The sequence below is a fragment of the Lissotriton helveticus genome, chromosome 1_1 (genome assembly GCF_964261635.1).
Source record: "Lissotriton helveticus chromosome 1_1, aLisHel1.1, whole genome shotgun sequence".
Lineage (NCBI taxonomy): Eukaryota > Metazoa > Chordata > Amphibia > Caudata > Salamandridae > Lissotriton > Lissotriton helveticus.
Window position 1 is genome coordinate 1,331,015,967 of NC_136057.1, and position 26,105 is coordinate 1,331,042,071.

General features: G+C 43.5%; 1 protein-coding gene across 4 annotated transcripts in view; it reads left to right on the top strand.

The window, feature by feature from the left end:
- LOC144823689 (von Willebrand factor A domain-containing protein 7-like) overlaps positions 1–26,105 on the top strand; it is a 542,335-nt gene that overhangs the window by 160,611 nt on the left and 355,619 nt on the right. For all 4 annotated transcript variants that reach the window (XM_078682451.1, XM_078682442.1, XM_078682435.1 and 1 more), the window contains exons 3-4: positions 5,014–5,289; positions 8,660–8,753. In XM_078682451.1, coding sequence (XP_078538577.1) covers positions 5,014–5,289; positions 8,660–8,753 — 370 coding nt within the window. The remainder of the gene's footprint in view (positions 1–5,013; positions 5,290–8,659; positions 8,754–26,105) is intronic.

Here is a 26,105-nt window from a genome sequence, read left to right on the forward strand (position 1 = left end):
ACCACCTCCCCGGGGCTAAGAACTGCAATGGAGGGGGGCCCCCATCCTTGAGCCATAGATGGCCCTGGTGACAGTCCCCCCCCCCCCCCAGGACGGGCTCCTGCTATGGCCCGGCATGCCCACCCCAGTAAATAGCTTTTTACTGTGGCGTAGCAAAAGCTTAAACATCTCCCACCACGTCACAGCAAAAACTTCGTTTTTAGCAAGCAAGAGCTGTGAAAATTATCCCGCTTGCTGGGAGCAGAGCTTTTGTCTGTTCCCCTGCCCGTTGTCAAGTGAGGAGGGAAACAGATTCATTGCTTTCACACAATCCAGCAGGAGGCAGGGAACTAGCGGAGACTGTCGGGGACTTCAATCCCCCTTGCGGTCCTATTGCACACTGGGTCCCCTAGGGGAACCCAGTGAACTGTGGCCGGGCCCCGGGGCTGGGGTACCTGGGGCCAAAACCACCCAGGAAAGGTGGTCATGCTCATTGGAAAACACCCAGGCCCAGAAGGATGGGGTCCCTGGGTCCAAAAGATAATAAACATCATAAAGGAGCAGTATGAGGCAGAATAAAGATCGGAAAAAAGCTGTAAGAGGCAAAATATAGGTCTGCAAAAAGCAGAAAGAGGCAAGATAAAGGTGAGAAAGGAGTAGAAAGAGGCAAATAAAGGTGCAGAATGAGCAGAAAGAGACAAAATAAAGGTGAGCAATGAACAGAAAGAGCAAAATAAAGGTGAGAAAAGAGCAGAAATATGCAAAATAAAGGCGAGGAACGGGCAGAAAGAGGCAAAATAATGATCAGCAACGAGCAGAGAGAGGCAAAATAAAGGTGGGAAACTAGCAGGAAGAGGTAGAACAAAGGTCAGAAATGAGCAGATAGTTGCAGAATAAAGGTGAGCAATGAGCAGAAAGAGGCAAAATGACAGTGAGAAAAGAGCAGAAAGAGACAAAATAATTTTCAGAAATGAGCGGAAAGAGCCAAAATAAAGGTGAGAAAAAAGCAGAAAGAGGCAAAATAGGTCAGAAACCACCAGCAAAAGGCAATATAAAGGTGAGAAGTAAGCAGAAAGAGGCAAAATAAAAAAGTCAGCAATGAGCAGAAAGTGGGAGAATATAGGTCAGAAGGACGCAGAAAGAGGGAGAATAAAAATTAAAAACGAGCAGAAACAGGCAAAATAGAGGTCAGTAACAGGCAGCAAGAGTCAAAATTGAGGTGAGAAACTAGTGGAAAGAGGCAAAATAAAGGTCAGCAATGAATAGAAAGAGGCAAAACAGAAGGCAGAAAAACATGCAGGAAAGGTAAAACAGAGGCAATGAAATTAACAGGAAAGGTAAAACAGAGAGCAGAAAAACAAGCAGAAAAGTAAAAACAGGGCAGAAGAGGGCTAAACAGAGAGCACTCAGACACTCAAACACCCATTCACAGACCCACTCAGACACTCTCACACTGACTCACATACTCACTCAGAGACTCACACAACCACTAACAGACTTACTGAGACACTCATGCACTTATTCCTCGATTAGCCTTAATAGGCCCTGGGGACCCCATCTCCTAGCGCCATTTAATTTACCTTTTTTAAAGGGGAGGAGGCTGCATAGACCCCATCTCCCAGGGCCTTATTGAATATAAAGGATTGAGTGTCCTCATGACCCCCTTGCCAAGCCGTTTTTGGCACTGGGGACTTCGTCCCCCAGGGCCTCCTTTTCAAAATATTGGGTGTCCTGGTGCCCACCTCGGGCACCCACCATGCAGGCATTGGGGGCCATGGGGGAAGCACCAGGGGCCCTGCTGCCCCAGCCAGATCCTGCATGCTGTGGAGCTAGCATTGCTCCCACCCACAGGGAGCAGCTATTTATGCTGCTCCCTTCAGACAGAAGCAATGTCTTGTTCTGTTTCCCTGCCTGCATCAGTGCAGTCAAGGAAACAGATCAAAAACCTGCTCCCACCCGGCAGGAGGATTGAAAAGCTCCTGCCTGCTGGGACAGACTTTGTGTTTGCCTCCATTTGGTAGGATTTTTAAAGAGGCTCCTATCAGGCGGGAAAAAACACAAATTTTCCTGCCCATGCCGAAGTGTTCATGGAAATGGCTGTGTATCAGGGGTGGGCTTCCTAGGACACAGCAAGTAAGGTGGCCCCTTGGAATGAGGTCCCCTGGGCATTAATGGCTCAGAGAGGGGAGCCACATGATCTTCTTCCTTTTCTTTGATGTCACGGTCCTTGGTGATGGGGTCCCCAGGGCCTTTTAAAGGCTCAGAGAGGGGGCTCTCAACCCTTAACAAATAAAATGGAAATGGAAGATGAGATCCCCAGGGCTGAATACAATTCAAGGAACAGGGATGTGTTTTCTCTCCGCAATTTTGATTAATCAGGCCCCTGGGGATGTGGTCCCTGGGGTCAAAAAGGACTCGGGAAGGGGGGTGTGCACCCCTTCCACATATTAACAAATTGGGGACCAGGGACCCAAAATATGGCCCACCCTGCCCTTAATTAAACAATGCAGCCCCATGATGCTGTTTCCTTTCCAATACAGCGGGATCTCAACAAAAATTGCCACTATTTTAGCCCCAGGGAGGTCCCTCTGGGTTCCCCTAATGGGGGGTAGGGTACAGGGTATTCTGACCATGTCAGTTGTATACATTTTTTTTTTCAAACTCAGGAAAGGGGACTAAGCCCCAGAGTCCTGCAATGTCTACCAGCAAAATATTTCGAATGTTGCGGGCAGCCAATCAGAGCACTCGCTCCCGCAAGAGTGTGACTCCTGTGGGAGCAAATTGGCCCAAGGGAAATAAAGTTCCCTGGGCCAATCAAAACCCGCTGGGCATATATACAAGCCCCTATCGCCCCCAGCACGTCACCTATATTGACGTTGTGGTCGAGATAGGGGCTGCGTCTTAAAGTGGCTTAACTCTGCCTTGTACATAAGGCCCCCTTTCACGCTATGGTTGGCATGAAAGGGGTGGGCAGTGGGTGTTGCGGTGGGCGTTCCACGGCAACACCCATTCATTTCGGCGCTGCCGCCTATGTACAAGGGTGGTGTATATAGGAGTCAGTGCCAAAATTAAGACCAGGTAAAAACTGGTCTTCAGATGGCAAAACGAGGAGAAAGGCATTATTTATCCTTGTTTTTGCTTTCAATGTGTGCAGCACACATGGAAAAAGCAAAATGCCATTGTTTGTTTATGTGTAGAAAGGTTTCCCTTCCTTCATTTCTCACTTTTGTATTTTTTTCTTTCTCCTGGCAAGTGGATCTTCATTTGTATTTTATCTCTCGATATTGTGGTATTGATATTCTTCCCTGTTGTTATTTCGAGTTTGATATTCCCAGTCTACACCACCACAAGGACACACATTAAAAATAACAAAAATCAACAACACAGTAACACAACAAAGCAGTAAACTCACCCATTTCACTTTACAACATAATAAAAAAAAATAAAAACAAAGCACTCAAACACTAGAAAACATCACTGTTGCATTTTGTTTTGGCATTATTGTGTTACCTTTCTGTTGTTTACTTTTTCTTATGTTTTTATTTTATTTTATGCTTGGTGTTGTGGTCTAGGAGAATGATCCAAACAATCTACACAATCTACACAATCTCATTCACGGTACACACCCTAAATGTAAATGATATTCTATTAAGACATCTGTAAAGAACTCAAGGCACTTCTTACTAGGACTGGGCGGTGTTTCAAATAACTCAGTGGAGCAGAGTATTTTCCTCGCTAGCACTCGCCAGTGTCAAGTTGCCGAGAACAGGGGAGTTACATCTAATGCTAGACCACCTTCCAGCGAGATTTCTCAACCCGGATGCTTGCAGATGGTCTCTAACACTGACGTTGAGAAAGCTTTCATTCCTGTTGAGGAATCTACTGCCAGAACTTCTATTTGAGCGGCAGTAAGAAGCATTGCCCTCTTGCACAGCACGTGGTGCCATTTGCGCTGATTTTACAGCATGGGACAAACACTCAGTGCTAATAGTCAGTACAAACGGTGCAAAGTAATGCACTACAACATAGAGCAGTGGAGGTTTTATGTCACTTTACGGAGTTCTGCGTCACGGAACTCCACACACTATGCCCAGGCCTACTTCTTACCCTGGCATCTAAAGACACATATATTCAGCCTCGTATTGGTGGTTTACTTCTGCTTCTTTTTTTGTCTGGCTCTGTAATAATATTTTGGTGCCAATTTGTTTACTAATGTTTAGTTGTGTGCTCTGGACAATGTAGTTGTTGGAAAATATGTTTGTACGTGTTTTTTAAGTTTGCATTTTTTGATTTGGTTAACCATGTACACACAATGTATACATTTTATCTTAGTTGTGACTAGGCACTCTTTCACACCATTTATTTGCACCACTTTTACATGTTGCTGTTTATTGTTGTGCTCATCACAAATTCTTACCTTGAGGAAAGCAGTTTGGTTGTGGCTGTACTATAATTAAGTACGACTTCAATAGTGGCATTAACAATCAAAGTCACTGAAGGGATTTGTATTGTTGAGCAAGTGTAGACAAAGGCATAACAGCTTATTGTTATGACCCTTCTCATCTGATCTTTAAAATTAAAATTATTTAAGGTTATAGTTACAGCACAACACTGACATAACCATCACAATAAGATACAACGAAACAGCTATCAGACATATTGTTTAAGGCAAGTGTATGAGGAGTTATTATCAGAGTTATTGATGATACACAAGTGACAAACATAGGTCCAGGATGGCAAGATATGTGTCAGATTATGTGGGTAGCCACATAAAATACATTTGCATCTAATTAATATTAATTGTATTACTTTATATAGCCAGTGGTAATCCAATCTTGGAAACCTGTCATGGCCCTGGCCTTTCTAGACTTTGATGGGTCTAGTGGCATTCAATGTTCATTAGCGTGACAGTGTCATGAGAGATTTTCCTTCAATAATCTATACATTTTTAATTGATGGTCTGGTGTGGAGCAAAAACTTTTCAAGTTCCATCTTGAATTGTTTAATGAAAGTCATGTCTTTGATGTTCTCCAGGTGAAAGTGCTCAGTGCTGAGGTGTTGATTGACCAATACTACAGAGGAGCTGTGCCACCAGTTGGATTGGTAGATGCACTGGATGAAATCGCCTCACATAATGTCCAGGTGGACTTGAAAAACTTCTTCAGTGAGCAGTTTCATTTTGATGCTGAGCTATTTGAAGAGGCCAAAGCTTTGGTTCTCAATGGGATCGAAAGGACATCGGTGAACCTGAAGGCGAATGATCCCCAGAGCGCGAGATCAGAGCTTGGAAAACTACTGCATATTATTCAGGTGAGACGATACTTCAAAACATGAGAAGTCATGTCACTCTATCACTCTGCATCTGATATTATGGTCTACCTGTCACTCCACAAAAAATTCTAGTCACTGTCTCAATCAATCATCAATCAATCAGTGATCTTATACAGCGCGTCTACTCACCAGTGAGGGTCTCAAGACTCTGCAATTGATTTCATGATGAATCTTTACTACTACTACTACTACCACTACTACTACTACTACTACTAATAACAATAATAATAACAACAATAATGATAATAATAAAAATAATAATGATAAAATCAACAACAATGACAAAGTGTTTTTATAGACTGGTTGCCATTTTGTAGCTCTGCACCAGTCATTCATTTATCGGGTTCAGAAAAATCTCTGACTAGGCTCTTTAGGGATTTAAGCCTGTGGGTTGCAGGATGTAAACAATCAGGGCCTAAGTCACAAAGAGCCTCAGTAGTCTTGGCGGAGTCTACGCAGTCGTAGAGGAATCTCCACCCTGCAGTTTCACACTGCGAGTCTCTGCCACGACTGCAGAGGTTCTTTTTGAAACTGGACATTTGCTTTTGTATCTTACCAGCTATTCCTCTTTGTACTATCATTATTTTTATCATTAGTATTAATATTTTTGCTATTACTGTTATTTTAGTTACTGCTATTCTTGCTGGCATAATTGTTGTCATTAATATTAATAACTGTATTATTGTTGTGTAGTGGTATTATTGTTTGTGTGCTACTCGGCTTGCAATGTTGAGAATGGTTCAGCCAATCAGAATGCCAGCACTAACTACTGTTGTTTGCCTCCATTATAAGTTCAGTGGGAGTGTGACACTGGGACAATCAAGACAGGGTATATTTGCCTCTTTGTCTGCCTGTTTAGGGTAAGGTTAGAAGGATGTGTGCTGTTTGCAGTTAACAGCTGATAAACTGCACGTCCCTTCCTTTGAGTCCTCAACATGGTTCTGGCCCCTAATTGTGGGGCAGGGAATTAACAGCTGTAATCACCCTTTGTAGAGAGTGTTAATAACATTCACCACTTCAAAGTTCAAGCTTGTGGACAATAACTCTTGGGTGACAAAAATGATAAATAATATAGCCTTATGGCTCGCCTTAGTGGGCTATTCCGGCCATTAAAGGCACTCCCCAGCGTTAAAGGCCCAAGCCGAAGGCGAGGGCCTTTAACAAGGGAGCGGAACTTTAATGGCCAGTATAACCCAGCTACAGAGGGCTATAAAGCTTAGAACAACCAGCCCCTAGAGGGCAGAAAGTTCCAACAAATAAAACAAAGGCCTCTCAGAGCCCAGGGGGGTTTAAATCCCATCAGGCTCTGAGAGGCCTTTGTAAAAACAACATTGGAATGTTGCTCTGCTGTCTTTTCACGGATCATACAAGCTCGGAGCACTCCATTGTATTCAATGGAGTGCTCCACATTCCTATGTTCTAATACTGTTTAGTTCATAACATTAGTAGTGGTAACCAGGGCTTTAAGTGGGCTGGGTCTCACCGGGTCTGAGCATTGCCAGTTTTTTTAAGGGGGTCTTGAAACGGGGCTCTATTGGGCTCTGTTTTGTGCCCTGGGACAGGCGGTCCATATTTTCCCAGACTGCAGTGAGAGCAGGCGCATTGACCTGCGCATGCTCACACTGCTCACTTCTCACTAGGGGAGAAGTTACAGCATGACGTCATGCCAGGTGAGCGTTGTAGGGGAAGGGAAATCCTTTAAAAAAAGAGATTTTCTCTCTGGATTTCCCTTCTCTTTTTGAAACTCTGAAGCAGCAACATTGTCGTGGTGTCACCAGGGCTTTAAGTGGAAGCTTTTTCAATATTATATACAACAAGCCATAGTTGCTGCCTATTTATCTTATGCAACTAACAACCATTGACAAAGCCAATAGTCCTGACTTGTTGTAGGTATGATGTTACTTGTTGTATCGTATATCTAGATCCAATGACAGAAACAGCAAAATACAAGTCGGGCAGCACACTATGCTATTAACAGATTTTTAGCTTAAGTAGTTTCAAGCCAGGCACTTAACTACATTAGCCACGCCCCTTTGAGGGACCCAGAAAAGGGGGTGGTGATGAACAGAGTGTCTGAATTAAGTAGACCACTCTTACCCAGTCCAAAGATCAGGGCTTGATCCATCACCGTTATTTAGCTCACTGCCTCATCCCAGCTCAGAACCTGGCTATATGCAAATTAGTCTGTCCCTGGCCCAGTGCATCATGGGAACAGGGCAGACCAAACTACCAAGCCAATTCTTCACCAGAAAGGAGACAAGCTTCCGGGGACCGGTTTCTGGCATTTCAGCCGTTGTCGGCCCGGCTTGCTTGAATCCTGATGGATCAGTGAGCAAGGGACTCATGTCTGAGTATACCCTGCCACACCTATAGTGGCCAAAAACGATTCAGAAAAGGGGGTGGTGATGAACAGATTGTCTGAATTAAGCAGACCACTCTTACCCAGTCCAAAGATCAGGGCTTGATCCATCACCGTTATTTAGCTCACTGCCCCATCCCAGCTCAGAACCTGGCTATATGCAAATTAGTCTGTCCCTGGCCCAGTGCATCATTGGAATAGGGCAGACCAAACTACCAAGCCAATTCTTCACCAGAAAGGAGACAAGCTTCCGGGGACCAGTTTCTGGCATTTCAGCCGTCTTCGGCCCGGCTTGCTTGAATTCTGATGGAGCAGTGAGCAAGGGACTCATGTCTGAGTATACCCTGCCACACCTATAGTGGCCAAAAACGATTCAGAAATCCTGATCTTTTGACTGGGTATGAGTGTTCTGCTTAATTCAGATGCTCTGTCCATCACCACCCCCACTTTTTGAATCGTTTTAGCCACCACAAGTGTGGCAGGGTATACTCAGATGTGAGTCCCTTGCTCACTGCACCATCAGGATTCAAGCAAGCTGGGCCGAAGACGGCTGCAATGCCAGAAACTGGTCCCCGGAAGCTTGTTTCCTTTCCAGTAAAGAATTGGCTTGGTAGTTTGGTCTGCCCTGTTCCCATGATGCACTGGGCCAGGGTCAGACTAATTTGCATGTAACCAGGTTCTGAGCTGGGATGGTGCAGTGAGCTAAAAAACGGTGATGGATCAATGCCCTGATCTTTTGACTGGGTATGAGTGTTCTGTTTAATTCAGATGCTCTGTCCATCACCACCCCCACTTTTTGAATCCTTTGAGGGACCCTTCAGGTTTCTCATCCCACGTAAAGCTCTGAAAGTAACTACATTAATACGCTCAATAGCCCGACAGGTAGTAGTCAAAGTAACATTTTGTTTCTCATGATTTTTATTTTTCATTCCTTTCATGATTAAGTAATAAGCTCGTCTGTATGTTTTTTCTCTGTAATGTTTCCTTCAGGATTTTTACAGCCACAGTAATTACGTTGAATTAGGACACAGGGAACCAAATCCAGGCATAATTTCTCCAGATATTAACATTGGAAATGTTGCAGGTAAAACGATTTTCCTCCTTCTGAAACAGGCACAGCACAGATGTGGTGATAACATGTTTTTTTTAAATCCTGTACAGCAGCATCATTTCTCGAGGATCAGCTGTTCCAACCTCTGTCACTGTACACCATCCTGAACCCAGACTTTAGTAGCTTAAGGGCATGGGGTGGAGTGTCACTTCACTGGGCAGTTCTGATGAACATAGCTTTTTCTTTAGAGCTCCTTTTGATCTGATCGAAGTGCTGCTGGTCTACCAACAGAAGCCCATGAATACCAGTGTTAGAAAATAGTATGATGAGCAGCGCGGATGGAGAACAAATGAAACAAGAACGCATGGAAGCATGAGAGAAACATAGATGGGTGGAAGGAAGAATGGCTTGAGAGATGTTTGGATGTTGAGATGGAAAGCAATGTGGATGTATGAATGCAGAGATAGATTAGGGATAGATAGAGATAAGGACTGGAAGGTTGATGAGGGGATGGAGAGTATGGATGGACAGAGAGCTGGAAGGATGGAGATGAGATCGGATGGAGAGAAGATTGGACGGATCCAAAGAAGGATGAATGTATGAAAAGGAAGATGGATGGATGTATTTAAAACAGGAATGACACTAGTGGATGTTCGATGGATGGCGAGAAGGAGGAACTGATTTATGGATGGATGGATGGATAGAGAAAGGAAGAAAGAAAGGAAAAAGAAAGACATGTGAAGAGAAGGAAGGATAGATGAAAACAAAGAGAGTGGCAAAGGATGAATGCTTGAAAGAGGACAGAAAGATTAGATAAGGGAGGAAAATAATAAAAAAGACAAAGAAGGAGTGAGAGAAGGAAGGGGATTTAATAATTCCCCTCAGGGGGTAGAATCCCTTAAATGACTGGTAGACTTGCTCATCACACTCGCTCGATTTTTCCTTTTGCCTTATTGTTCAAAGTAGAGGGCATTTTATTTCTGGCAACTTCCTTGTGCATAACCCCGCATATTTCCTGTTCCCAGGAGCATCAGAGGCCTCCTATGACCCCATTCTTCTCCTTTAAAAAATATATTCAAATACAGACAAAAAGGGAGGGTAGGTAAACATTTGCTATGGAACACATGGCTACATAATCATGAATAAATATCACCAACCCCCTACACATTAAATTCCAGAGCCATTGCTAGTTCATGGAATAATCACAAATGAATTAGGCACATTTTGTTTCGCACATTTCACATCACCATCGTTTGCACCCAGTAAAGAGCCCACACTTCGCATATCCTTACACACACTCCACTCTACAACCCCATTTACAACCACCTGGCAACTCTCAACCACCCTCATAACCCAACTGATTTTCCTGTACCCTCCACCTTTACCTGGCATATTTGTATCCCAACCTTACCCCCTCAATCTATTCTGAGCTATTCAGACTTATTCACCTTCATCACATATGTACAACCAAAACTACAAATGCTTACCTCTCTTCTTTACACCTTGATATGCTTTGCTGGCATTCTGCTTCATTTCCCCTCAGCTCTTAATGGCAGTAACATCACATGTGACGTGCAGAACAACACTCCTTTAACCTTTCCAGAGAGAAGTGGTGACTGTATTTCTAGCTTCTGTATTTCATTATGTCAAAAAGTAATAGTTTGGTATTGCTATAGGGCAATGTATGATACATCTATAACTTGGTAAAGAATCATTGCATACAGAGGTCATTGAGCATACTCTTTTAAATCTGCGCTTAAACACTCTATAAGACTTTTGGCCTGAGGGTGGTTGAGACTTTTGAAAAGATGTCTAATGTTAGCATAATCTTAAAAGTTCCAATGTACTCTGATGTTAAACACCCCTTGGATCGTGCTAACAAAGATGGCCGCCGCGCTACTGCATTAGCGCGTTTTACGCCCGTTTTGGATCAAATTAACGACGATTCCTGCCGGAGATTGCGTTAAAAGCTGTCGGATAGCTGTGGGAGTGCCTACCTGACATCTCCAGCTAATTTCGCCGTTTTTGGAGCCTTTGCAGTCGCATTTTGAGCAGTTCGTCTTCTGGTCCCAGCTCAGCTCTGAGGTACTGCAGGGTTTCCAGTCAGGGGGGCGGAGAGCTATTCTAGGAAAGGGCCTGGCTTTGGCCTAGCCACGCCCACAGCTCATTTTAGCTGCTACACCAGTTGTTTTTCTTCCTTTACCATAGTTTTTGCTGCATTTGTGACTGGAAAATTATATTTCTACTGTTTCCTTTTCATTTTTTGGGGGAAAAATGGAAAATAAGGCATCTGCTAATAATAAAAGGAGGCAGCAAATCTCCCCACCTCCTATTAAATCTAAGGTTGTGGAATCTTCTGAGCCCTCTTTATCTTTAATATTAGAGGAGATTCAAGCTCTGAGAGCTAACACTGATTTAATTACATCAGAAATTAAAAATGTTCGCAAGGACATGGCTAGTTTATCTATGAAAATTTCAGATAATTCAATTAAAATTCAGGATAATAAGGCTCAAATTGACTCTTTCACCCCTCTAGTGGCAAAAATTTCTCCTTTGAGTTCTCAATTGCTCAATTTTGAAAATCGCAATAGACAGTACAATCTTCGCATTTTTAATTTGCCTGAAGATGTTGAAGGAGCTAGCTGCAGATTATATTTGGAAAACTTGCGGTGCAGAACTTTGGGGACATTCGAGAATAGCAAGCCTTCTCAGGGTTGAACGGGCCTTTATGAGGAATCTGATTGGTCTACCCCAAAGCACCCCGCTCATACCCTTGAGATTTGACCTAGGTGTGGAGCCCATCTCTGAACTATTAGCGGCCCGACCCCTCCTGTACTGGAGAAGGCTCTGGACCGTACCTGAGCTTGCGGACTACAGAGCTGAGTTCGCTGCTGTCTGGGGGTCGTTGAAGAGTAAGAAAATATCCTGGTTGCTCCACATTAAAACTATTGCCTATCGAATAGGAATGCCCCAAATATGGGAGACCCCGGCGGAGAGTTGTCCAGTGGTGCGGAGAACTGAGCTGCTGGCCTCTCTGAGGCACTACAACCTAAGTTTGCTGCACCGCTTGCCAAGTATGGGCAGGTTGTCTTCGGAATTTTTGCAGGTAAAACTCGTGCCCAGAAGGGAGGAATTTCTTGACCAAATAGAACCTCCCCTTGCAAGAAAACTATGTACACAATTAAGGCACGGTTGCCTGCCACTTGGGACACTGACCTGCAAATGGGCAGGTCAAGAGGAGGGAATCTGCCCTGTCTGCAACAATAGCAAAGAAGACATTGCCCATGTTTTGTTCTTTTGCCCTGTTTATAGCGCAATCCGGAGAGCTTGGCTGGTACCACTATGTAAAAATTTGGGACTAAAACATTGTGCTCAAGCCCTTAGAATTTTAAAATATGATACATCCCCCCTCATTGTGTTTTCGGTCTCCCGCTTTTTGTACGGCATGTGGCGTAGAAGGTCCACTTTGATTAATTGAGACTGATTATAATGATGGCCATTTTTCGTTTGATAACTGACTGTATAATAATGTTTTAACTGTTGCTTAATTATTTATGTATTTTATTGTATGTACATATTTCATCTGTGCTTTTATGGTTGTTGACCGAAATAAAGTTATCACAAACGAAACGAAAACTTGCTACCTGGTCTTTTGCAACTTAAATGTCCTGATAAATTTGAAATAGATAAGGCTCACAGAATTCCTTCCCACCGAAATCCTCATCACTCCAAGCCACGACAAATGATCTTTAAGGTTCTTCGTCACCATCACTTGATTTTAATCAGAAAGGCAGCACGAGAAATTCCTTCCCTGATGGTTAATGGAAATAAGATCTTTATACATCAAGATTTTGCTAAAGAAACTGTCGCAATTCGCAAGGAATTTTCTGCTTTCCGTCCCCATCTTCGACGTCTTGGCTTCAAATATGGACTTTTTGACCCATCGACGATGCGTATCTGGAAGGATACTTTCTCCAAATCTATTCAACGTCCTGAGGACTTGAGACATTTTATTGATCAGCAATCTCACAATTCAATGGATACTCATGATTCCAATACTTGAACTCTGACAGGTTTACCTTCTCTGGCAGGATACTAAGTCTCTCTTCTGTAGGGCTCCAACAATTCTGGCCATACTTGTAACCGTGTGTCCTTGGGTTTGTCTTGGAGCTACTTTTTTCTCTTCTTTATTCTCTTCTGATATTTTATCTGTTTTTCTGATTCTTCCGCTCTTTTTTTAGATCTCATTTCTTCTTCTTCTCTATCATGGCTCAAGTTCATAAGTTGAAAGTTGTGTCATTAAATGTTAAAGGCTTGCGTCATCCAGTTAAGCGCACAAAACTTTTGGATTATTTAGGAAGGTATAACGCTGATATTTGTTTTATTCAGGAGACTCACGTTGATGAAAACATTTTAGAATGTATGAAAAAGAAATGGGTTGATATCATTGTCTCTTCTCCTGCTTCTGGCAAGAAAAATGGTGTGGCTATACTGTTTGCAAAAAGACTACACTGTCACATTTCAAGCAAGCACACTGATGCTGATGGTAGATTTATATTAGCAAAAATTAAAGTTCATGATACAGTTTTATTTTTATTAAATGTTTATGGTCCTACTGCAGATGATCCTACATTCTGGTCCACTCTTGCTACAGAGGTCTTGAAGGTTGGAAATGTTCCTTTAATTGTTGGAGGGGATTTTAATATAATTTCTGATCCTTTGTTGGATAGAATTTCTCGTACTAAATTTCACCCTTCTAAAGTGTATTTCGCATTCAAAGCTTTTCTTCAAACTACTAAATTAGTAGATATATGCAGAGAACAATTTCCCACAGACAAGAGTTTAACTTTTTTCTCCAACCCTCATAACTCCCATTCTCAAATTGATTGCTTATTAATTTCTAGACACTTAATTATTTCTGTTATAGATCCTCAGATTGGTGGCATTGATATCTCTGACCATGCCTCGGTTTCATTAATTTTGAATTTAGAATCCACATATACTAAGCAATCTAGGTGGCGAATGAACACTGGTATTGTATTGAATGAAAAAAGCAAACCAAAACTTTTATCGGCCATCTAAGAGTATTTTTCATTAAATCAAGAAGGTTCTACCTCTTTAATTAACAGATGGGATGCTTTTAAGGCTTATCTTAGGGGGTTACGATATCCATTACGGCACATGAAAACAAAACTTTCAATGCATCCATTAAAGAATTACAAAAACAAATTGCGAAATAGAAAGACTATTCATAACCTCTAATGATCCCCAGTATAGGTTTACGCTTCAAAAATTAAGATATGAATATAATTCCATTCTTAGTCAGCGAGCAGGCATTCAAATTTCTAATGCTAAAGCCAGATTTAGTTTTAATATCAATCGATCTGGCAGACTTTTAGCTAATTATTTACATTAAAAAAAGGACAAAACTCAAATTAACTCTATTCAAGGTTGTCATGGGAAAAATTCTTTTTCTCAAAATGAGATAGTTAATGAATTTTTGAAGTTTTATTCTACATTATATAATAAACCTAATTTTAATGATGAATCATTCATTGACTCCTTTTTATCTTCCTGTGATTTACCTAGGATTTCCCAATCTGATAAAAATGGTCTTGATTCTCCCATCACTAAATATGAAATTTTACTTGCCATTAAATCCCTTAAAAAAAACAAATCTCCTGGTCCGGACGGGATACCAGCAGAATTTTATAAAGAATTTCAATCACACTTGTTATCTTTTTTATTTCAACTTTTTACTTTTTTTGGGTCCACTGATAAGACTTCTGGTTCATTCACAGAAGCTTTAATAATTGTACTTCCAAAGCCGGATATAGATCACACTCTTGTCTCTAACTACCGTCTTATCTCTTTGATTAATCAAGACTGTAAATTATATGCAAAAATATTAGCTACTGATTAGGACCTATTTTAGATTCAGTTATTTATTCCGATCAATATGGTTTTATGAAAAATGGATTTTCTGCTAATAATACCAGAACTTTACTTCACGTTATTGAGCAAAGCTTTACTTTATCATCCCCTTCCGGTATTCTAGCATTAGACGCTGAGAAAGCTTTTGATAAAATTCATTGGCAATTTTTATTTCATACATTATCTTTTTTTAATTTTGGTGATGCTTTTATACGTGTGGTTTCCACTTTATATTCTGCTCCCACTGCTCGTTTATTTATTAATGGACACATTTCTCATCAGTTTTCTCTTTTTAGAGGTACGAGGCAAGGATGTCCACTTTCTCCTCTTTTATTTTTAATTGGCATCAAACCTTTCCTCTCTTCGATCAGAAAATGTGATGAGATTAAAGGAATCCTACTAAGGATGTTTTTGTTAAATTCCTTGCATATGCAGATGATGTACTTTTATTTAATAGTGATCCTGTGTCCTCTTTCCCACCTTTACTTCATATTATGACAAATGTACTGTTTCTGGGTATACTTTAAATACAAATAAAACTGATTTTTTCCCTTTAAATATATATTGTACCCCTGACATGCTTCCCATGAATGGTATAATTTGGCAAAAAAGTAAGCTGAAATATCTTGGGATTTTATTTTCTACGTCTATAAAGTCAACAATTACTTTAAATTGTGATTTTCTCTTAAATTATATTAAAGACAAAACATCTAAATGGCTTTCACTACATCTCTCATGGTGGGGTAGATTGGAATCTATAAAAATGACTTTAGCGCCTACAATTTTTTATTCCCTTGCAATGCTCCCGACTCAAGTTCAAGTTCAAGTTCAAATAACTTTATTCGATTGTTAACATTACAATCATAAAAGCACAATTCATAAGCATACAGTTAAAAACAAGTGATCCTTTCCATTTGTGAAATGAGAGGTTACATGAGCAATATAAAACAAGGGTAGCAGGCAGAATAAACACTTTAAAAATATAAATAGTTATAAAAAATAATATAAAAAGTTAACAATATACCTAACAACAGCAGCATAATTATCCCTCCATACTTTTCCTGAATGTAATTGCTAATTTCAGAAAACTGCATACAAATAAGGTGCAGTCACAGTTCAGGAGTTGAAGGTAGTAAAGTGCTGGTTTAATCTGTGCAAATGTCAGTTCTTTGAGGCATGGTTTTAAGTATAGCCTCCGGGGTACTATGTAATAAGGACAAATAAATAAAAAGTGCGCCAGATCTTGCGGAGACTTTCCGTCGCAGCCGCAAGCTGGCAACACTTGACCTCGATGGGCACCACTCGGTACCGCCAGTAAAAGATTAAACAAATCAAAACGGAACCTTGTTAATAAATAGCGTTCATAGCCAGTCATGGGCCATGTTAAGTATGGTTCCATTTGTAGACATGTTTTAAGTAGTGCGTGTTTCCTAACACTGTCTTTCTGTAGCTCGGCCTCTTCCCGGGCTAAATACCTGGTTGTCATAAATGTATTTTTCACAAAGGTGACATCGAATTTAGTGGTAGAGTCGGGGGTTAAAAACAAATCAGGCCGTCCTATTTCAGTAAAACAATCATTAATGTACTTCAGCCACGGAACCTTAAACCTACCCTCCCATGTTAGGGCTTCTTTTAATATATCATGGGTAAGAGGTATGTCATTATTTAGCCAGCAGTTCAACCAACACAATAGGGGATTAGCTGCTATTCTATCGCTTAAATAGGGCACCCCTAGCTCCTCATGTACGGAGAAGTTTCCAGTTCCCCTTGGCAGCCTCAATATCTGCTTCAGGAAATTATTTTCTACAATCTCCAGGTCCCGCATCTGGCTATAGCCCCAGAGCTCGCTTCCGTAGCAAGCAACGGCGATGCTCTTTGCCTGATATAATTTAAGCAAGGCAGCCACCGGACTATTGCCAATTTTCCTTGCGAAATCAAGTATGGCCGCATTGACGCGGGTTACCTCGCCCTTCTTCCTCAAGACAGCGGGGCCCCAAGATAGTTGGTAATCAAAAAGGACCCCGAGGTATGAGAAGGTTCTGGTGGTTGGAATTTTTTCCCCATTTATATTAAAAAGGTTGGATTTTCGTGACCCCAGGCCTGTCTTCATAACATAAGACTTAGAGTTGTTAATACTTAAGCCTCGAGACTCCATGAAATCAAAGAAAGAATTTAAAAGTGTCTGGAGGCCGATTGCTGTCCTTGAAATAAGGACAGCATCGTCCGCGTAGAGCAGAACTGGGACGCCTTTCCGACCTACGTAGGGGTAATCTGCTCCGGTTTTTAGCAAGTACTCCTCTAACTCGTTGATATACAAATTAAAGAGGAATGGAGCTAAAATACACCCCTGTCGAACACCCCGGTTAATTCTGATATCCCCGTCACTTTCAGATCTTGGGTGTATCGAACATTAGCTCTTGTATCCGAGTGCAGGTCAGCCAGTAAATTAATTAGATTCTGCTCTACACCCATCTTTAGCATGGTGTCCCATAACTTGCCTCTGTCCACACAGTCAAATGCGGACGATAAGTCCATAAAAGCCATGTGGACTGTTCCCTGCCGGGCCATGGTATATTTACCTATAATCAAATACAGGTTCAGGCACTGGGTAACTGTCGAGTGACCGGGTCTGAAGCCGTATTGTATTGTATATATAACATTGTTCTCGTTTGCCCATGCAGTTAATCTATTCAGGATTACGCCCCCTACCACTTTGGCTACAGAATTAATTAGAGATATTGGCCTGTAGCATAACGGACTTCTACGATCACCCTTTTTAAACACGGGCACTATAGTCAATATCCCCCACGACTTTGGGCATCCGGAGGCCGCAGCTGCATTTACTACAGCGGTAAGGACAGGGGCCCATTATGAGATACAAGATTTAAAAAGGTCCGGAGGCAAGCCATCCGGGCCAGGGGCCTTATTACTAGTTAACCCTTGCATACCCTTCTCTACTTCATTGACTGAAAAGCACAAAAGATTCTCCATTGGAGTCGAAAAGCCGTGTTCTGCCTGCTGCTCATTGCTATTAAAAATTGCACTAAAATGAATAACCCAATCCTCCTCTGGGATGTTAGTGCCAAGTGCGATGTCACTGAGATCGTCAAACAAAGGTTTATTAATAATTTCCCAGAATTTACTACTGTTACCCAGGACTAATGGATCAAGCAGAGACTCCCAGGTACGCGCCTTAATTTCTTTTTTTCGTTTAGCAAGAGATTTCTTATAAATCAATCGCAGGATTTTGATTTGGCCTGAATCTCTGGGTTTGGTTTTTAGCGCCTTTCTCAAATCTCTGCTTGCCTTAGAACAAGAGTGGTCAAACCATTTAGAGGTACTTCTGGTTTGTCCTTTCACTGGGACTGTTAACATGATCCTACTGATGACACCACAACCTCAAAAACAGCTAGGGTTTGCTCTGGGGATGTGGCTGGTGACACGCAAACCGCAAGTTCCTCACCACATGACCTATTGATTTCGGTATACAGGTTTTCACAATTTACCATTGACCATTTCAATCGACGTTTACCATTTATACATTTCAAGGTTCCCTGGCCTTCACAGTTCATTCGCTGTTCAAATACTCCACCGCCCAGTCTAATGGTTATGGGATTATGGTCACTATAGATGTTTGTTTTAATAGTGAATCTGGAGGCCTGATTGGCGAGATCAGCAGATAGTAATATGTGATCTATAAAGGACCCATGGCCTGAACCTTTAAATGTAGAAACTTCAAAAACCTTGGAGTCTGGCACCATAGACATGGCTACAGTTAAGTTATTTTCATTCAACAAATCGTTGAGACAAATTCCACGCCTCGAGTGGTCAAAATGAAAGCCGTTCACACTATTACAGCCTAAAGATCCCATGGGGGTAACTCCTGGGTTACCACACGGGTGAACATTAAAATCACCTGCAATCAATAAATCACGTGACAGAGTGCCTACTCCCTCTCTCAGCATCTCATTCAAAAGCAGTATATTACATTCCCCTTGACTATTTATAGCATTGTAAAAATTAATTAAAGTCAAGGCATGTTTGCCTCTCTTCAATTCCAGCACTTGAATATTCCGATTTTCATGATACCGATTACTTACTTGACAGGTAAGTGCCAGAATAATAAAGATAGCCAGGCCCCCCTTTGCTCTTCCACTGGTTGAGGGAGCTGCTGGCCTCAAAAAACTTTGATAACCCTCAATAAAGGCATTATTGTCTTCCATCCATGTCTCTTGGAGGCATATAACTGCGTGTTTCTTAACGAATGCCAACCAGGCAGGGTCACAGATTTTGTCAACCAAACCCGCTATATTCCAGGAGACTAAACTCGCATTACAAACGTCAACAGGTTCTGTTCCAATGACAAGCTCTGTGGTTATAGGTTCTAATAGCGATCGATTAAGTTGTTCTACGTATGTGTCTCCCTGAGTTTCAATTGTGGAAGGGTTAGGTTCTACTTGGATTGGAAGAGGGCTAAAAGCCTTGTGCAGGTCATACGATGTACTGGTGTGCTCATTTAATGCGGGGCTATCTGTTAGAAGATCTATATCTAACTCTACCTGACTATTGGTATCTAATTCAACAGTTGGAGAGGAAACAATTACTGCTTGTATGGCCCTAATTTCCCCATGTACTAGATTGCTTTGCATATAATCAGTATGCATTAGTGTGGTTGGAGCAACATGTAGTCAGTCGACCCCCTCCAAACCACTCTGATCATAGAAAGCGTCAAACCTATTTGAAATAGGTACATTATAATGGATATTAGGGTATGTTAAATGAGAGTGATCACGGTGATGATACATCACGTGTGAGGCCTCCCGTCTCTCGTGATAAATTGCTGGGTGGTTAACCTGTCTGGTCTCCCAGGATGTATCTCTCCCATACTGTCTTTGATCTCCTACAGTGTAGTGTCCATGATTCCTTGAAGTTACTCCATCATGGTATTGATTAAACTTATCATAAGTTTTCTCCTGTTCTAGTGTGGGATATGGGTACACTTTGCCTAGACTGTGATCACTTGAAGGATAAAAGTAACTTAGATCCATGGTGCGGATCAAACTGCTAATTGGGCCATCCTTCCAACTAGTAATGTGCCTTGCCACACGATTGTCCTTGAAGTTGACAACAATGCAATCAACCTCAGTAGATTTAAATCTGTGCCCCACCCAGTCGACCCTCCTGACATTTTTTATATTGCCACTTATGTGAGGAGGGATCGGTCTATGGGTGGTTAACCAATGACTCACTTTGTTTTTCAAATCCCCATGGCTCTCTAACTTACCTTCTTCTAGTCGCGGCACACCAATCATTACTATGGTGTATAAGTGGGATTCAGGGGGGAGATTAATGTGAGTGAGTTTTTTAGGTTGTGTCAGCTTTGGTGTTTGCACTAATCGTGTATTTATGGCTGTATTTTGTGTTGGTATTGGCCTTTGAGGCTCAACCTGATCATCAAGTGAATCAGGGGATAAACCTTCCGCGGCCCATTCACTCTCGTCGTTTCCAATTGTGGAACCATCTGAGATGGTGGGCAGAGTCGGAGCTGGTACCGTTTGGATATTTACACATACAGGCGGTATTGAGATGTTATGGTCTATAACACCCAGGGAAGGAGTAAGAAACGAATTGGAGCTATCACCATGGGTGTTTTTCTTATCTCGTGTCTTGTTGGTGTTAGTTTGCTTGTGGGTGCTGATAACCTGTAAAGGACTAACCTTCGGTATGGGTGCACTAAGAATTTTTAACATGCTCGTAGTGTCATCTTTTTGAGACTTTTCAAACTTCACTAAGGTTTGCTTTATACTAGTGATTCTTTCGCTTATAGGCTGCAAGAGAGATCTAACTAGGTGTTCCAGTTCCGTGAGATATAAATTATCTGGTGTACTTGCCCTTTCAGTCTGGCTTGTCTGGTCTATGAAGGTTTTAATGTACTCTGGCTGTATTTCATTAGGCAGTGATAATACGCCCTGGTTAGATGACATTGCAGTCAGATTAGGTGTTTTATTAGTTGGTTTGGCCAATCTAAAGTTTGCCCAAACATCCTTTGCTGATGGTTTGTGATTACCTAAAGGTCGGTATGTTTTCCTCACTATCGATTTAGTTTTTTTCCTATATCGTCGTTTCGTCTTTTTTGGGGAAGATGGTTTATCTGCTGCTATTATATTTGCTAGAGGTGAACTTCCAACGAGTTCATCCCCTGCCCTTGGGGAGTTTAATGACATAACTCCCGAGTGAGATGAGCACGGATTTTCCCCAGAATTAAGAATTAACACAGGACTACCTTCTATGCTATTTAGTGGTATAGGAGAGGCTAATAATGCATTTTTCCTACTACTTTGACCACTAGGCAACCCAGTAAAGGATTGCAATAAAAGTGACTCCTCCAAGTTGATAGAAGAATCTGCAGTATTATTATTAGCAGTAGTATGCAATGAAAGATTGGGAAAACACATATTTGGTGTCAATGAAAGACGCCTCTCCGTATTTTGTATAGCATCTGCTACTATACCTATAGTCTTTTGTAGCATTAAGTCAATGGCTGTAATAGACGGAAGAGGTGTAGATGGAACAGTCTTATTTCTAGTCGACGATCTTGTAGCCACAGGAGTCTTTCTGACTTTAGTCATCATGTAGAAGGTATCCAAAAAGACAAATAATGTACTGAACACCTAATTAGAGCTTAACTTAGCAGTTATAACAAGACACACGGGCGATAATTAGGCCAGATATAACACTGTCACCTTGTGCTATATCCCAGGATAATGGCGATGAAAGGGGGGTGGCCCGTCCCGTCTCCCTCTGTCCCCTGAGGGCCACAGAGGGCCCGCCGTTTGCCCGGGCTTAGCCCCGGGCGCTCCCGCACGCTCCCGCGACACGGGGGTGACGCCTCTTTTCAAGCGCCGCCTGGCGCGCTCTGAGGCCATGATTCCCGCCGCTAGGGCAGGCGGGAAATGTAGTTGCCAATCCTCTGTCCGGTGCCCCCCTCTGCTCGGCGGCCGCGAGGATGATGAAGGCGGCGGCGAGAGGGGGACAGAAACAGACCCAGCCACGGAAGGGAAAGAGGCCCACAGCGTCTCCAACAGGTAGGGGTCCCAGTAGGTTTAAACAGCGTCACCCGCTCCACCGGGGTGACGCCTCTTTTCAAGCGTCGCCTGGCGCGCTCTGAGGCCGAGATTCCCGCCGCTAGGGCAGGCGGGAAATGTAGTTGCCAATCCTCTGTCCAGTGCCCCCCTCTGCTCGGCGGCCACGAGGATGATGAAGGCGGCGGCAAGAGGGGGACAGAAACAGACCCAGCCACGGAAGGGAAAGAGGCCCACAGCGTCTCCAACAGGTAGGGGTCCCAGTAGGTTTAAACAGCGTCACCCGCTCCACCGGGGTGACGCCTCTTTTCAAGCGCCGCCTGGCGCGCTCTGAGGCCGAGATTCCCGCCGCTAGGGCAGGCGGGAAATGTAGTTGCCAATCCTCTGTCCGGTGCCCCCCTCTGCTCGGCGGCCGCGAGGATGATGAAGGCGGCGGCGAGAGGGGGACAGAAACAGACCCAGCCACGGAAGAGAAAGAGGCCCACAGCGTCTCCAACAGGTAGGGGTCCCAGTAGGTTTAAACAGCGTCACCCGCTCCACCGGGGTGACGCCTCTTTTCAAGCACCGCCTGGCGCGCTCTGAGGCCGAGATTCCCGCCGCTAGGGCAGGCGGGAAATGTAGTTGCCAATCCTCTGTCCGGTGCCCCCCTCTGCTCGGCGGCCACGAGGATGATGAAGGCGGCGGCGAGAGGGGGACAGAAACAGACCCAGCCACGGAAGGGAAAGAGGCCTACAGCGTCTCCAACAGGTAGGGGTCCCAGTAGGTTTAAACAATTTCCATTGAAGTTTTATAAAGATGTTGATAGACTTTTGTCTACATTTTTATGGAATACCAAATCACCTCGTATTAGTTATAAATTACAAAAAATTCCTAAGCGTGATGCTGGTTTTGGTATTCCTGACTTTTTTCTTTATCATAAAGCCTTTATTTTAAAACAAAGTTCACTTTGGTTTAACCATTCTTCATTAAATATTCCACCTACATGGTTATCTATTGAGAAATCATTAGTAAGTCCTTACCCGCTTCCTTCTCTAATGACAATGACTAATACCGCAACTTTTTTCCATAAATCAGCTATTATTAAATCTTCTAAAATGATGTTTAATGATTTAGATTTAATTTTTCTTTCCCCTATGAATACTACTTAACTTACCTTTGCTGAACTGCACCTTGCAACAGCGTGCATCTTCTCCTGTGCTGTCCTGCCGCCAGAGCCTCCAGTCTGCCTCCCGCCGCCTCGCTAGCTTTTCCATCTCGCTAGTAGGGCCGCTGTGTGGAGAGCGGGCAGGGGACTACACATCCCAGCAGCCCATGCGGTAACACGCACCATCAAACCGCGCCAGGAGGCGCTTAAAAGACGTGCAATCCCCTGGAGAGCGGGGAACCTTAACTGACCTTTGCTGAACTGCACCTTGCAACAGCGTGCATCTTCTCCTGTGCTGTCCTGCCGCCGGAGCCTCCAGTCTGCCTCCCGCCGCCTCGCTAGCTTTTCCATCTCGCTAGTAGGGCCGCTGTGTGGAGAGCGGGCTGAGGACTACACATCCCAGCAGCCCATGCGGTAACACGCACCATCAAACCGCGCCAGGAGGCGCTTAAAAGACGTGCAATCCCCTGGAGAGCGGGGAACCTTAACTGACCTTTGCTGAACTGCACCTTGCAACAGCGTGCATCTTCTCCTGTGCTGTCCTGCCGCCGGAGTCTCCAGTCTGCCTCCCGCCGCCTCGCTAGCTTTTCCATCTCGCTAGTAGGGCCGCTGTGTGGAGAGCGGGCTGGGGACTACACATCCCAGCAGCCCATGCGGTAACACGCACCATCAAACCGCGCCAGGAGGCGCTTAAAAGACGTGCAATCCCCTGGAGAGCGGGGAACCTTAACTGACCTTTGCTGAACTGCACCTTGCAACAGCGTGCATCTTCTTCTGTGCTGTCCTGCCGCCGGAGCCTCCAGTCTGCCTCCCGCCGCCTCGCTAGCTTTTCCATCTCGCTAGTAGGGCCGCTGTGTGGAGAGCGGGCTGGGGACTACACATCCCAGCAGCCCATGCGGTAACACGCACCATCAAACTGCGCCAGGAGGCGATTAAAAGACGTACAATCCCCGCCTCGCGGGACGCCGGACGAAGCCCGGGCCAAGGGCGGGCCCGTTTAAGCCCGTTAAAGACCGGGTAAGACTGGACTGGCCCACCCTATTGACAACTGTAGCCATATCATTCTCCTTGGCTGTTTATTATTCACCTTTGTATAGCTGTGTCCCGGAACTATTTATTCATCACTGTTATTACTGTAATCTGACCATTATCATTTTGAGCATGTCGCCTAGAAATACTAGAAGCAGTAAGCCATCACATGCTGCCCAGACCATCGGTCCAATTGACCAATTTATTTCCAGGGCTAATGATGCAATTAATCAAGGTGTCCTTTTGTTGGAACGAAGGGTTTCTCAAGATTTAAACATCGCCAAACGCTCTTCATTGGGCCTTTTGGCGGCAGCGAGAACTCCCCAACATCATTTAGAATCTGGTGCCCCAACGAATTCCCATACCGTTCCAGGCACCGTGGATCTGTCAGTATCCATTGACTTATCAACCACCCACCTATCTCAATCCGCCATATCTTTGGAGAGAACCCCGACTCTCTTTACAACTCCGAGCAGGGTGAACTCACCTACAACTATCAACAGGGGTTTGAGGGAGGGTGCGATACAGAAGAAAAAAGAGAAAAAAGGGAAAAAAGGGAAAAACAAGTTAGCCCAAAACAACAACCCCAGTGTCCACCCACAATCCCCTACCCAACCCAGAGCACAAACTTCATCAGCAACACAAGGTACTAGCCAACCGACTTCACCACAGCAAGAGCTAAATTCAATCCCATTAGACATAATAAATCTTTCCTCTACCACGCCTAGTAATAACGTGGCTAGAGAGCGCAACATCTATAGCCTAGACACCCAGCTATTGGACAGATTAGAGGCATTGATTAAGCTGTATGTGCAACCTATTGAGCTTTCCATGGCCAAACTCGAAAAGATGATGGAAACACTAATTTCAGAATTCAAATCTAATAAGGGTCCCGTCCCTACTCTCCCTGTGGCCCAGAAACCCAACCCTAAATCTGATAAAGCAGGGGCAATAGCGACGAAACAAGTTCCTAAACAAGTACCCAAAAAGGTTACTACATCCGCAGATGTCCATCAAAAATCATCAACCGCTGCTGTGCAACTAAAAACTCCATCTTCAGCAGCGAAGAAAGGCCCCGTTAGATCATCAGTTCCAACTTCAGCCCCTATTTCCACCAAGGCTCCCACTCACCCAATAACCCCAGGGATTCAAAACGTTCCAGGGACTCAAAACGTCCCCTATAAATCGAGACGGCAAGGTGGTCGTTCCTTTCATCTTCCCACAGAAGCTACCCCGTTCGTTGTTATCATGACCGGGGTTCCAGAGCTGAATCCTAATTCAGAGGAACCAGGTTGGTCCTTAAAAAACAAGGTGTTACACTGGCTATCTGCCAATAGGCCCCTCCCTCCTTATTCTAACAATAGAATCACAACAGTCCGTAGGGTCCCCTGGCTAGGAAATGAGCCAAAAACAATACAGGGTGACTGTGTCATCATTAACTTTGAAGACCCCCACACAGTTGAGCATATCTGCTCATGGGGATCCCACTTGACTCCCGATGGAATAGGCACAAAAAGATTGTCATACTTCTATCCTCCATTAAATCACTATGCTTCAGGTCCAGAATGGAATTGGACCCAGGTAGGAAATTGGAACAGAAGACCTGACTGGTCAGATTGGGCGGGCCATGGGGGCAGAGTCCCAGTGCCAACCATTGGGTGGAGGGGTGTTCCATTGTCTAATAGATATGACTGCCTGGAGATGGTGGATTGACCATCATCTGTTATCATCCAGGATTTTATAAATCCCCCTTCCCCGGGGGCAAAACTATCAAAACTATCAAAATCACCCGAATCTTCGCTATTACCTATAGAAGCACGATCTGCCACTGTTAGCGATGAAGATTTTATCTCATCCTACACCTCTCCCCGCCCAGGAATTCCAGCTACTAACATCTCGCTGAACGTCAGTATTCCAACCATCCCTAATGTATCAATATCTGTATTATATTGGAATGTCGCAGGTCTCCGTTCAAAGATCATCCTTAAATCTTGGCTGGACATAGTGAACATCCATCAGATAGTCTGCCTACAGGAGACCTGGGCAATTGAACCAATACATCTACAGGGCTTTAAAACTTACCATACTTCAGCCAGCACCACCATGCATGGAAGGTCTAAGGGAGGTTTAGCTGTGTACATCTCAAACACTTTGTCAGTAAAGAAAATTATTGTTCTTCATACCACTTTGAACGTT